This window comes from Lampris incognitus, chromosome 17 (genome assembly GCF_029633865.1).
Source record: "Lampris incognitus isolate fLamInc1 chromosome 17, fLamInc1.hap2, whole genome shotgun sequence".
Taxonomy (NCBI): domain Eukaryota; kingdom Metazoa; phylum Chordata; class Actinopteri; order Lampriformes; family Lampridae; genus Lampris; species Lampris incognitus.
Window position 1 is genome coordinate 25368425 of NC_079227.1, and position 14833 is coordinate 25383257.

Below are 14833 nucleotides of genomic sequence, written 5' to 3' on the forward strand. Positions count from 1 at the left end.
AGAGAGAGAGAGAGAGAGAGAGAGAGAGAGAGAGAGAGAGAGAGAGAGAGAGAGAGAGAGAGAGAGAGAGAGAGAGAGAGAGAGAGAGAGAGAGAGGAGAGAGAGAGAGAGAGAGAGAGAGAGAGAGAGAGAGAGAGAGAGAGAGAGAGAGAGAGAGAGAGAGAGAGAGAGAGAGAGAGAGAGTCAACAGGGACGAGAAGCAGCAGTTTTCAAGCCGGGTTTACAACGCGCCATAGCGGCTTGGCTGGACAGTCTTGCGCTAAAACCATCGACCAGGAAGAATCGGGGGGACTGGCACTCGGTGCGCTGAGCGCCCAGAGATCTGTTATGGAAGTGGGCACCGACCCGGAGGAACAATATTCGGAAGGGAGTTTTAAATAGGGTTGCAAAGACACAATGAAGTTCGGCAAGAGCATTTGCGTACTCAATGTGGGGGGAACCCGATACGCCTTCACCCGCGAGGTGATCCGGGATTTCCCTCTCCGCCGCGTGAGCCGCTTGCATGCGTGCGCCTCGGAGAAAGAGGTCCTCGAACTCTGCGACGATTACGACCGAGACCGGAACGAGTTTTTCTTCGATCGCCACGCACAGGCGTTCATGTTCATCATGCTCTACGTGCGCTCCGGTAAACTTCGCTTTGTTCCCGGAGTGTGCGAGCTCTCTTTCTACACGGAGATGCTTTACTGGGGTTTGGAGAGCGCACACTTGGACTTCTGCTGTCAGAAACGCCTGGACGACAGGATGTCCGAGATCGGTTTGGACACCCTGTCCGAGGGAGAACTCCCACTTTCGGGAGACGACACCCAGAACGCGGCCGAGCCCGGGGATGGAGAGGTGGCCTCGGGCCGCGCCAAATGGTTGGAGAGGGTGCGTAAAACATTCGAGGAGCCCAATTCCTCTGTCGTGGCGCAGTTACTGGCCTCTGTGTCCGTCATCTTCGTGATCATCTCTATGGTAATGCTGTGCGCAAGCACCCTACCGGACTGGAAAACAGCCAAGAGGAACACCGTGGAGGAGCACAGGTAAAAGTAGCTCAGCAGGTGCCACCAGCGATGTAAGCGCAGTTTGTCGCCACCGCAGCTAGGGGGAATCCCTTCCTCCTGATCACATCCTGTTGGCATGTTTATTTGATGAATGCCAAATGAGGGCTGGGCAATAGAATCAAATATCGCAACACTTTTAACGCTTCGATAACAGTGATGTGACAGCATATATGGAGATGATTATACAGCATATTCACACACAAGAAACATTTTGAGAAATGACAAGTATATACCCTAATGCAGGGGTTCCCAAACTTTTCCATGCCAAGGCCCCCCAAATAGCATTAGCTTCTGGTCGCCCCCCCCCCCTTTTGCAAGATGTCTTTGACAATACTACGGCAAATGTTAAAAAGAAGAGAAAAAAACTCCTGAATATATTTCCTTACTTTTGTTAATGCAATAGTAATGACATACTTCAAATTTTAATCCTTCCATTATATTGAATATTTCTGTTTTCCACTATGAGCATTTTTTGTTATAAAATATATTTGATCATAATATACATAATAATTCAATTTATTTGTCAAAACAATTTTTTTTTAGCATTTTCCCTCATCTTCCCTCCAATTTGCTGAGGCCCCCTTGGCGTCTCCTGGCGGCCCCCCACTTTGAAAACCATTGCCCTAATGATGGATGTGATGATCAAGCAGGCGGAGGCACTCATCGATCATTTCACGCCGCTTAAACAATCTAATCAGGTCTAATACTGTATCTCGTTACAGCATAAGACCATGCAGGGAAAGCTATATCACGATATTACAAGAACCAAAATCTCAAGACAACGTCAGGTCTCATATAGCACAATATCAATATGTCGATATCGATATATCATCCGGCTCTATCCTAATCCGCATTTGCAGCACCGGTATACATGACCGAGGTTGTAGGCTGCACAGTTTTTTTTGTTTTCAGTATTGCAGGATTCACACTCCACCACTCCATCAGGCACTGACTACGTCAGATCAATAACCAATCAACGTTATCTGTAAAACAAGTGTGGAGTTCATTTGTTATAGTCACAAACAGGAAGTCATTTGCTCCATTCACCTTGGCTCTTCCCTTTCTCCCCTTTATGTCTTTTCCATTCTCACTCTACTCTGTTTTATTCATATTCTTCACTTTGCATGCTTTACATTGGAAAAGGAAAACAATAAAACAACATTTCGTGTTATCAGCGCTTCTGCAGATAGAGTTGAGGTATTCATTACAAAACCAAAAAAATGCACTCAGTCAATCATCAAGACTGCAGGTCTCCCCACATTCTGGTAAAAGAATTGATTTATCTCAGAAAACAGGATTTCTCTGTATGCAATTACATTTTGTGCACGAGGTGAAAAAGTAAAAAAAAAATTGTTTTGTATCATTTTGTGAGCCTGTTGGACATGACCTGATTTGCTACCCTAATCTCTATATACATGGGTGGGTTATGTTGACTGGGGCTGCAGTTTCTGAGTTTTGGATCTGTCACAGTGGTTAGGTAATCGGCTAAAGAGTATTTATGCTCAGGCTGGGGAACCCCACCCCCCCATTTACTTGATCTGTGTATGTATTCATTTTCCTTGCACTGCAACTCAGTGGATTCAAATTAATTTCTTACCGTGTGAATGCGGATGCCTCTAGGCTCTGTGAAATGTCTTTTTTTGGTCAGACCGACTCTCCCCCTCTGCCAAAGACGAGCACCACCTCTCTCTCTAATTTGCCTTCGTTGTCCTTCGTGCCTTCCCTGCATGTGCTAATCAATGTGGACATCATTTACTTGCTGGAGTCAGTCCTTGTCACAGCGTTTTGAAACCCCTCTCTCTGTTCAGTCTCCCTACTGTTTTCTCTTCCACTGACATGACATGATACCTCCCCTGCTGTCGCTGTTTATTCTTGCCCATCCATCCTGCACTTATCCTCCCCATGACCTTCTCTGGTTTCTTTTTCACTCGCTTTGCTTATCCCACCCTGTGTTTGATCCCTTCACGTCCACTTCATATCAGTCATGTTGAGCAGCATTTGATATCGTTTAAATCTCTTTCGCAGTCACCCAGTTTCCAATGTTCAGTCTAACTCTCCTCACTTTACTCCTCCCATTTCCCCCCTGCAGGATAGTGGAGGCTGTATGTATCGGCTGGTTTACAGCAGAGTGCATGGTGCGTTTCCTGGTGGCCAAAGACAAATGGGACTTCCTCCGTAGGCCATTAAACGTCATCGATGTGGTTGCCATCACCCCCTACTATGTCACCATGGCGATGGCTGGAGCAGGGCTGCCGGGTGCTGGGCTGGGGGCCGCCGGAGTGACTCTGCGGGTGCTGAGGATGATGCGTGTGTTTTGGTTGATGAAGCTGGCCAGACACTTCATGGGCCTGCAAACCTTGGGGCTGACACTGAGACGCTGCTACCGGGAGATGGTCATGCTGCTGGTGTTTGTCTTTGTTGCCATGGCGATATACAGTGCTCTGGCCCAGCTGCTGGAGCACGGCCTTGACTTGGGCACGCGTAACCACGATTATGCCAGCATCCCGGCCGCCGCCTGGTGGGTCATCATTTCCATGACGACGGTGGGGTACGGAGATGTGTACCCTGTGACAATCGGGGGACGGGTACTGGGGGGCGTTTGTGTGGTGAGTGGAATTGTCCTCCTGGCCCTGCCCATCACTTTCATCTACCACAGTTTTGTACAGTGCTACCATGAGCTCAAGCTCCGTTCTGCAAGATGCACTCGCAGCCTGTCGGTGGATATACTGCAGTAAACACACTAAGAATGCCTCATCTAAAAGACTGTTGGCATCCAGTGTCCCCTACCCCCACCCTCCCATATGCCAGCCCTCATAGCGAAAAAAGCATCTCAACAGACCAGTGGACCTAGAGTTGATCATTTCCATGCCAAAACTACTACCAACCTAGTAGCCACTGCACTGTTTCCTGTCTGATCAACACCTAATTTTATTTGGCCAATTTGTTTCCTGCCTATTATCTGTGCGACCTCTCATCCTCCTCTTCAAACAGCATGAGGTGCCCTGAAGTCTGGGATCTTGTTACACCACCATTTGAACAGAGGTATAAGAATACACAAATAATAATTTCCATGGGTACATAGTCAAACCGGCTTGGACAGCACACACTGTTTACATTGTGTTCCCATGGTTACAATGTGGGCCAAAAAGAAAAAAGGCGCTAGCTTTTTCATATCCTGCTATATGTGAGCCGTTTGTGCGTATGTGTGTCTGTCGGTGTGACTGCCTGCCTGGTATGTGTCCAGCTCTGTACTAGTTCTGTCTGCGATCCATTCTGTCTGTCCGGGCTCTGTACCCAGACGGTGGAAGTTACACAAGATTGATGTGTGACCCAGATGCGTTCTGACAATACCTGTGAAAAATGGCAAACAAATGAATGAGTGCAAAGCAGTGATGGAGACGGGGAGCAGAGAGGGGCTTGGCGGCATTAGCCAGCGATAATGGCATAGAGAGACGGGTGAGAAAGGACAATGGGTGAGAGACAAAAAAAAGAGGAAAGAGCCACAGAATGTGAAAGGAGAGACAGAAAGACCCGGGGGAAAAAAAACACAAAAAAACCCAAAGTGGTGGCGGAGGTGAAGAAAAGATAGAGGAGGCCTGAGCACAAAGAATGGATTCAGCGTGCATTTGCGTCTTCATTTGTGAGTGGGCACTGAATTTGAGGCATTATGTATTTCTGTGTCTCCACGGCAACCTATTCCTCCAACATGTCAATCAGCCACTTGATGACGGATGATTTCAGTGCACACAAATAGACCATATCGACACAAACAGACGCCTCATGGCTCTTCTGCCGTCTCGTGCTCTTTGATTGTTGTACGCATGTTGTCACAAGACTATTCATACGCTTTTACTCAAACGCACGATCAAGGCCGTCGCTGGTGATGATGATTCTGATGTGTGTGATTCCTACATGTCTACACTGTCCATGGTTTGCCATGGCGAGAGAATTTGGTGGGGAGAGATGTGGTCCAAACAAACAAGTCATCGCCTCTCCCACACAACAGTCTTTCTTTGCATCTCTTCTCCTCTCTACCTCCTGCAACCATCACCCTCTCTTTTTAGATTACACACACTCTACGATTGTGCCATTTGGACGCAAGGCTGAGCCTTTTTGTTCAATCTCTGTCCTTAGAGCGTTCATTTGTCCTTGTTTGTTACTTCCTGTTCAAGTCTGTAGGAACTTAACACATTCAGATTTGTACGTATAGCCCTTTAAATGAAGTTGATATTATGTATGATGCACACATATCTAAACGGTTGTTGTATAGTCGTATAAACATACTTTCTAGTAGACCTATTGCACTAGAGAAATTGTCAAATTATGACCAATCAGTATTTGTTGATTGTTTTTTTTAATTTGTATTGAAATACAATTAAAAGTTTAGAGTTGATGTGGCATAGATATTAGCATATGGCCTGATTAAAAACATCAAATGCGTTTCCATCGGTTGCTTTCAGTCTTCTTGTAAATAAGCTGGTCATTGTTTGAACTTTTATAGTAAAAATATCCTATGTAAAATCACAGTGTCTATTTGTAATTATTGTGTCACACATAAAAATGTAAACGCTAGTCGGTGTCTTCTAGAAATCACAAGTCTCATTTCTGTGTTCACACTAGCTTTGAGAGATTAAACTTGAATTTTAACATCTCATTTACTAATATTTCTTTTTGAATCTGCATTTTACCAGCGTAAAATCACTGACACAAGTGCCATGATATGATCTGGAAAAACTGAAATACAGTGCATGAAAATCAAAATGTTAGGTGGAGTTTGGTTATTTTCAGGTTATATAATGTCTGTTGAGTGTGTGTATTTCACCTTTAGGTATGCATATCTGTAAGCAGTGAAGTGTAGCCTTCACTATAGACATGATGGAAACATACTCGGGTCCAGTGTAAAAAGGATTTAATGCCAAGGACTCCCAAATAAATAAATCAGCAAAAGGCTGAAGATTCAAATTAAAAAAAAAATCTGTCCAAAAGCCTACATCTGAAAATGTTTCAGTTTATGATTTTACAAAAAAAAAAAACACGTAAGTGTCCACACTGTAAGAAGATAACAGTTAAGGGAGTGATTTTTGTTGTTGGTTTTTTTTGTTAAAATAGTGGATAAGGAAAATATCACAATAATCATATCGAACTGTACACACACACACACACAATCCATTGATGTTTTTAGATTATTCTCTCATATATTTCAGACCTAATTTTGTGAGATAATTTAGGAAACAGATTGCCGTAGTCATTAATATAGACAAAACTATTATGGCAATATCCGAATTTCATCCGAATACCATTGAAAGTCGATAATTAATAATATTGATTATTGCCCAGCCCAACTTTCTCAAACCGTCTAACTTAAATGTTATTAATTACCAGTGATTCTTAACCATTCAGAATCAGAATCCGTTTATTTGGCCCAGTATTTACATAGTTTATTTTATTTTATTTATCAGGATCCCCATTAGCTGTGCCCTAAAGCACCGCCAGTCTTACCGGGGTCCACATAAAAACAGTACATTTAATACATACATTTAAAACAAGACAGAGAAAAACAAAACCAAACAAACAAAAATAGCAAAAACCTACATTAAACTTTACAGTACACACAAGTCATCATCCAACAGCAAAGACACATACAAGGAATTTGACTCCGGTTCCTCCATTGCCCTCCATGTATATTTACAGAGACATACAGCTAAAACAAGACAACAAGGTTGCTTCAGTCGCTTCTCTGAAAATCTCAGTATTGCTGGGGGTTGTTGGATTAAATGAAAAAAATAAATAAAAATCCATGGATCTTGCTCTTGGACCATGTTGACCAAATCGCATATTAGGTGCCATGCAAAAGTTGCGTGCACGTCACAAATCGGAAATATTGCTTTTGCCCTTGTATGTGTTATGCAGGCTGTACGTTAACGTTAACAGATCCTCAATATTATAATAATAAAATTAATGTGGTTTTTGATGTTTTTTTTTAACAAACCTGTTCCGATATGTTAAGTTTTGGCAACTTTAACGCCGCGGTGTGCCCACACGTTTTAAACAGGCAGCGGAGAGACAGCAGGTGACGTCACTTTCCATCGCCGGCCGAAACAGGAAGTCCTTTACCGGTTGATTTTACTACGCACGGATAACATCCCCTGCCCTTCGCTTGGAAAATGTACTATAAGTTCAGCGGCTTCACACAGAAACTCACAGGATCTGCCCCAGCCACCGCCTACAGCCCTCAGGTGAGCCGGGGAGGTGGTATGATGGTGAGGGATTGGTTTATTCACCGCCGACGATGACCTTCACGTTGTTGTGTTAGATAAGGGATTGCTGAAATTCACTTTAACTGCTCGCTGGGGCTGATAGGCCCAGTTTGACGGGTTTTACACAAGCTCCAGTTTAATCACAGCTCGATTAAAAAGCCACGATTTCACTGTGCCATTATTCATAAGGGTTGTCTTGCGACTTTTCATTTGACCTTCAGGCGACGGTATAGTTAATTGGGAATGCCATTGTATATATACGCTCGTCGGATCGCCTGTCAGATGTGACCTTTATTGCTCGACTGTCCTTTTCAGTGCAACTTGCTTATTATTTAATGGCAGTAGCTCTCACAGTGCCCAACGTGTCCAGGGGTTCCAACGAGGCCTACAAGGAGTGTGATTCAGTATTAAAACATACCTTTCTTTTCTTTTTTACATCACCGTTAGCTAGTTAAAATGTCACTTGTTGATATCAGAAACCTACTATTTTATCAAAAATGTCTTATTTGAAAACCAATAGGCAGTGTAACTCTTTGAGCATTGTAGTTGGTCCCTTGGTCACTTCCCTGACAATTGCCCTTTTTGCCCGATTGCTCAGTTTTGGAGGGCAGCCTAATCTTGGTAGTATCTTAGTTGTGTCATATATTTATTTTCAATTTTGCTACAAAAAACCTTATGGTGCTCCTAGTAGCTTTTGAAGCTTCGCGAGACTTTGTATTACCTTATTTATGAGCAGGTGGTTTCATCAGAATAAATAACTGTTCACAAACCTACGGGCAAGAGGATGGAATGAGACATGGTGTCTAAAATGTTTCTGAAAAACTGAAGCTTCAAATTAGTCCATGGGGTTTTATGTCTGTGAAAGCCCTTTGAAGAATCCATTTGTGGCCACAATCAGGGGCCAAAACAGTGTATCAGAAAAGCCACAAATTACTGCTTTAAGCAGATTATTCATTTACCTATTTTCTGTTCACAATACCAATAGTCTACTTGAATGTGTTACTTGATACTGGAGGCCACTGAAACAAAATAAGAAGAAAAGCCTGACTCAGTGAGGCCGGAATCCCATTAAAACATAACGCTCAAATTATGTAAATGTTATTTGACCTTGTCACTGATTGATGAAGATAGAACTGAACAAGCCTGTGACAAATGCAGGCCAAGAGATAGTTTCCTGTGTTCAACTACTTAAGAAATGCTCGACTAATCTCACAAAATATTAATGCTGCCTTACACGTAGATATAACCTCTGAAATAGACGTACTCAATCACCGAACTGGTATTCGAATGTGATCAACTCTTTATCCTTGTGTATAATTTCAAAGTTAGTATGGTGGGTCATTACATTGTCTCGAGTCACCCTTTGTATAGTATTAAAATAAGATGTATTGCTTTTCTGCACCCTTATTGGTTTATGTATTGTTTACAGGGGCTTAGGCCAGGTGTGCCTGCAGAGTCCCCAACTATGATTTTTGCCTCACCTACCAAGGTGGTGGGTGAGGCCGGACCCACGGTGGAGTACATGGGATCCAACAGGGTACCTGACTTCCAGAGAATATTCCAGGTAACGACAAGACTCAGCTGAAGCTTGCTGAATTTCAACGTATTCACAGCAATGAGCTAAGTTTCTTCACCAGGCAACGGACCTCACTTAAAAGGCCGCTACTATGACTGCGCATTAGACTTGATTTCCACATTTGAGGACTTGTATTAAAGTAGAATCGAGTACTCAAGTGCTCGGTACCTTAACTGATGCACACACACATGCAAATTAGCTACACTTACCACAGGTAAGTCTTAACCATTTTATTAAATGTTAATGACGGAGGGTTTTTTTTTATTTCATGAATCCTCAGCATAAACATATACAGAAGAAATTAGTTTATGAACTATTAGCTGGATAATCTGGGCCATTCAACCAGGATCACAATGACGCCGGACTGTGCTGGTAAATGATGTGATTTGATATTGCTTTTAGTCATCTTGTGTTTAGTCTTATGCTTGATTCGCATATGAGCGGTCATAGCACTGTTTATGATAATTTTGATATTACATATTTTGTACTGAAAATATGTTCTCCACACCTCACTCAGTTTGGCGGTTGCTATTTTGTACGGGGTGGTGTGATATGCTGGAATTGTAACTATTAATAACTACTGATATTCCTTTTAAATTGATTTAACATATTTCTTAAACAATTGTATGTGAAAACATTTTATTACTATTACAAATGTGTGATACTAGTGCATGTCCTGGATACTACCAGCAGTATAGTAAACAGGGAAAACAGTCCTTGTTCCCAGTATTTTTGGTTTTGACTGACGGGAATGCCTGGAGAAATGTGGTGGCTGGAGTATGAGGGTTCATAACTAATCTGTGTGCTCACACTTCTTGGACCTGGAGTCGTCCAGGTTCTGGAGGGAAGGTAAATAACTGATGATGATCCTCTCTATTTACAAGATGATTTGCTGTCATCCAACACTGTCCTGTTTAGTGGCTGACTCAAATCAGACAGTTATGACAGAGGAGAGGGTGGACTCTGATGGTCGGGTAGAATTTAAGGGTCTTTTTCTTGAAGTCATCAATCATTCTTCAGAGCATTGGGCTTCATGTTGTTGTTAATGCACCAGCTGCTAAATCTCCTGTCTGAAAGTTGACTTGCTGCTGTCACCCGGGTTCAGTTCGTGTAATTTCACTCGCAAACTTAAGAACCTTATAGAGTTGGTGTGGAAACCTCAACTTGAAGGAGTACTTGTATGGTTCATATGCAGACCTGAAGTCTCCAAATTATACCCTTTCATCAGTTCCTGGGCCTGTGGTTATGTTGTGGAATCAAGAGCAGACTGGTCCATTGACCTGATGGCCTTGTAGGGGAAATGTAGGTGGTCTAGCAGGAGGTCTGTGACAAATTTACGGAAGGGCAGCACCAATCTTTCAAATGTCAAACCAAACCTACCAGTCAAAACAGTGAGTCCAGATTTACAAGACGTTGGCTGGTGAGTGATTTCCCTTTGTGATCTAAATGGTACTCCACTCTTCTCCTTGTCAAAATTCATTACAGTGGGGCAGGAAGTAATATAAAACTCAGAATCCAGACTGTTCAGTTTTTCAAATAAATTGACATTATAATATTGGCTGCTGCATTTTTCAGACTGCAGGAAACAGCAGTTTATTGATTACTCCTTCTTAACAGAGAATCCTGGAACTCTACAGGAAACCTAGACCTAGAATGGAAATTGCATCTTGAGAGAAGTCTTTAATTAAATACATGACCACGTTAGTATTTCATCTTCTCAGCCCAAGTGTGACATGCTAAATGGCACAATTTTTCAAACGAAACATTGTAAAAAAAACAACAAACAAACAAACAAACAAAACAAAAGCAAGCTCTGTACCGATGCATTGAATTTCATGTCGTCATGGTCACAAGTGAAAATAGTGATTATCTGAATATTAAGAATTTTTGATACCAATTCTACTCAATGCAGTTAATACCACAGTATGTACCAAAAAAAACATTATTATTATTATTATAACCTTTCTCTACTGTGTAATTACTCCATCACATGTTCTTTTTCCTGCTTTTCAACCCCATCTCCCTCTCCCCTCCTGCCCATTCTACTCTTTCCTTCACTTTTCTCAGACGGCAGATGGTGTCCCAGTCCATTTGAAGCGTGGCGTGCCCGACAGGCTACTGTACCGCACCACCATGGCACTAACTATGGGAGGTGCTCTCTACTGCCTGGTAGCTCTTTACATCGCAGCCCAGCCGAGTAATAAATAACCCCAGACCACCCAGCTTCGGCCCTTTCTCGCTGCCAATGTACACGTTGGCACAGCCCGGGAACAAACCGCTTCAGCTCTAGCTCTGGCTCTGCACCTTCAATTTGCACTCTTCCAAACCGACAACAGCACCACGCCTCCTGCCCTACCCTGTATCAGTCACATCCACCTTATACCCCTGCCCTCCATTAGTCCCGGTCATTCCGTTCCACTTCAAGACTGAAACTGTGCAAAGGAATGATGAGGATTGGAGTAAAATGTTATCTGTAACAACGAATCCCATCAGTGACGATAAAATGTCTGTCCTCTGTCAAATTGATACGAGTTAATAAATTTTAAGAAGGGTTAACCAAGTTTGTTTTTTTTTTCATTGTGGTTTTTCAAGACTTCAGTTTTTTTTTGTTTTTTTCCCCCCTGCTGTTGTATTTCACTAAAATTGAACCAGTTGCACCAACTGCAGAACTTGTGCTGTTCAGTGCCTAGCAACAGAAGAGCAGTCAAAATTGGCGGCCTGAGAGAGAGGCAGTTGGCAAAGATGCATGCACATTATATACATTATATAATTGTGTACTGTGAACAGAACACTGTAGTCTCAGCTCCTGTAGAAGTGAGATGTAAAGATTTATTTTTATATGTGCACAGCTTTCAACAGGTTGCAGACTGCTTCATTGAAAGTGTGTGTGTGTGTGTGAGATGATGAAGACAGCTCCATCTGGAGTATAACTGCTGCTCACTTGGCTCAAATACTGTGTCACTCTCTCTTTTGTGTGTGTGTGTGGGGGGGGCTGGTGTGATATCAGATGCTTCTTACTGTATGGTGTGTGTCTGTGTGAGAAAGATCATTCCAGAAAGACATGCTGGCAGTCCCACATCGTGGTGTTAAAAGACTGAAAGAATACCGCTGACAATCTCAGCCTTGGCCTTTTCTCTTCTCATATGTACAGAACAGTATGGTGAGTGTTGGGCCCCTGCAGTTTTAGCTCCTGGCTGATTGCACATGTAATGCCCCAGTCCTCGGAATAATTAGCTGATAGGAATAGTTCTTCCCACAGAGATTATAGTCATCGGATAGGACCGGAAAAAACACACGCATGTACATAACATGGATAATTGAGTTATAGGAGGCTTTTAGTTCAGTCCTGTGATTAGATTAGACACACACAAAAAAAGCAGTTTTGCGACATGGATGCCTCCACATGATCCTAAATAGCGATGTCTTGAATTTCTTTGTACTAAATTGGATTTTAACGAGGAAACCCTCGCCCACTCTCGCCCTCTCTGTGAGTCATGACAGCCCACTCAAACTCCCCTTAGTAGATTTTATTCGAGTGTACATACTTGCACCTTTTTGGTTTTAAAGACCACCTTTGACACTGGTGCAAAGTGTTTTTTTTTTCTTCCCGTAAACATTGTACCCGTCTTTCAATAAGGAATCCCCCCCCATACCCCCTCCTCACTGCTGCTCCATCTCTCAGCGATGGTCTGTCACGACAACACACTTGAGCCTCCCTCTGTAAAAAAAAAATGGGTCCTTTTGTTTTGTTCTATCTGCAGGGCCCGATCATAGAAAAACAAGCACTCGGGTAGCACGTTTACCTCCCCAAAAAAACACAGCACTCCCAACTGCGAACAAAGCCCACATCACTCCACAGCAGGGGTGCGAACACACCCGAAGGAGTGTTTTGCAGGGAGGGGGGGGCGAGAGAGAGGGAGAGATGGCGGAAAGCCATAGGGGGGTGTTAGGAAAATAAGGAAGGAGGTATAGGTGAAGGAAGTGAGGGTGAGAGAACGGCTGTTGTGCAGGATGGAGGGGGGAGACGGAGGGAGGGGAGGGGAGGGGGTCTGTGTGACTGGCGAGCCCGCGAGACAAATTGTCATGAAATTTTAATCCCTCTATTACAGCTAGTGTTTACACAAGCCTCTCAATGGCACCAGTGGAATACATGAGAAAGCTACTCATGTCTGTTATGAGGGACCGGCCTACTGTCTACACAGCATCGATTCTTACCTAAAGACGAACGGAGATGGGGCAGACTTGCATCTGCTCTTTTTCTTTCTCCCTCCTCCTGATTAATATAAAGCATAACATCTAAACGTCTTGGCAAACAACTATGGTTGTGGCTGCACCCGCCTTGCAGGGAAACAAAAGGGAATGATGAATGACCTCTCATCACAACGCCCTGCCTCAGTAGCACTGAGCACAAATAATTAATATATAAAGTTGTTTGGGATTGAGTGAGGCAGTACATTTGCGAAGTTGTTGCTTTGTGTGTGTGTGAGTAGATGATTGAAAGGGAGAGCACGTCCACAACTGAATATTTAATTGGGACGGATGTATAAAAATGCAGCCCCGTCTGCAGACACATGCACTTGCAGCGTGAATAACACAAAGACACCCGTACCCCGAACATTGCGGCGATGTGCATGAATCATCTCGACCCTTCACAAAAAAAAAAGTGTGTGATTTTCCCTCCTGCCACTTTCATTAAAGGCAGAGAAGGGGACTCCAGGGTGAAGCTTTTTGCAGGCCATGGTAGAATGAAAAACCCTCATCTTGGCTTGCTCATAACCACCCTCCACTTTCTTGGCTATCCCCAGATGGAATTTGAGGTGGAACTATATCCAGGAATATACGGGAGGGAACAGCATGGGGTTAGATTGCCTGGGACTCGGTGACGTCAAAGAACCAAGAGAGAGATGGCGGGGCTGGAGGTGGAGGAGTTTGAAGCACGAGGGCAGTGTTGATTGGTGTTCTACCTGGGTGCAGTAAAACAGCTTTCCCATTCTCTCTCTCTGCTTTACCCCCCCCCCCCCCCCCGAGCTCTCCCCAAGGCAAGTTTTGTCAGCCTGCCCTGGCCCGAGTCTTGGCTCCAACACACAAGGCAGCCATAAACTACTGCCTCTGGCTCCGTGCTGAAAAGAAAGAAAATGAACCACAACTAGCGCCTGAAAAATTGACTATTACAAAGGTATTAAAAAAAGAAAAAGAAAAAAAAGGCGTGTGTCTCACTGCCTTGCACACAGCATCGCTCACCAACTTGCACTCTGAAGCAGCAATGTGGATAGAGGTTTCATTCTGGGTACTTGCTGCTAGAGAGAACAAGACGTGGGAGAGACGCGAAGGAAGAGAATTAATGTCCTTAAAATGAAAGCGAATCAATATGGATGCCCGGGGTGAGAAGGTAGAATGAGAATGAGAGGGAGGGAGAGGAGAATGCTGAAATAGAGCTCAAAAGATTAATGGTTGTTTAAAAGGGAACTGTATTCATCAGTAGTCTGCTTCAGGTGCAAAAAGACTGTGTGTGCGTGTGTGTGTGTGTGTGAGAGAGAGAGAGAGAGCACTTCACACTCACTCGTTCTTCTGTCAGTGCCGTGGACTTTCTCAAGTTCCCTTGCCAGTGCTTCAGTGGATGGAGTTACTGTCTAACCCTGATTACTTTCATTACTTGGAAAGGAGTGTGAAGCTTGATATACCGCCTTCATTTCAACACACATGCATGTGCACAACCATGCACATACGTGCACATACCGCAGATGAACCCCAACCCCGCCCCAACCCTAACCTCGAACAATCACAGGCAGAGCAGCGGGAATTTTGATTTAACAATCCAAGGTAATCCTACAGCACCACCTGCAGGTTTGAACATTTCTGACTTCAACAAGAACATGTCCCAACTCACAAAAGGATGCAACTCCTTCAGGGAAATGACAAAATCATCCCAAAAAGCCTGTATACCCCCCCCCTGCCCC

At 43.6% G+C, this 14833-nt stretch overlaps 2 protein-coding genes across 2 annotated transcripts; both read left to right on the plus strand.

Annotated features, from left to right (window-relative positions):
* The first annotated feature begins 291 nt into the window (after nucleotides 1-291).
* Nucleotides 292-3778, plus strand: kcng3 (potassium voltage-gated channel, subfamily G, member 3). Its single transcript, XM_056297742.1, has 2 exons — nucleotides 292-1022; nucleotides 3133-3778. Exons 1-2 carry the CDS (start codon nucleotides 397-399, stop codon nucleotides 3776-3778), a joined length of 1272 nt encoding a protein of 423 aa, XP_056153717.1. The 5' UTR covers nucleotides 292-396.
* A 3363-nt stretch (nucleotides 3779-7141) lies between these two features.
* LOC130127743 (cytochrome c oxidase subunit 7A-related protein, mitochondrial) lies at nucleotides 7142-11432 on the plus strand. Its single transcript, XM_056297467.1, has 3 exons — nucleotides 7142-7279; nucleotides 8730-8864; nucleotides 10944-11432. Exons 1-3 carry the CDS (start codon nucleotides 7208-7210, stop codon nucleotides 11082-11084), a joined length of 348 nt encoding a protein of 115 aa, XP_056153442.1. The 5' UTR covers nucleotides 7142-7207; the 3' UTR covers nucleotides 11085-11432.
* The last annotated feature ends 3401 nt before the right edge of the window (nucleotides 11433-14833 follow it).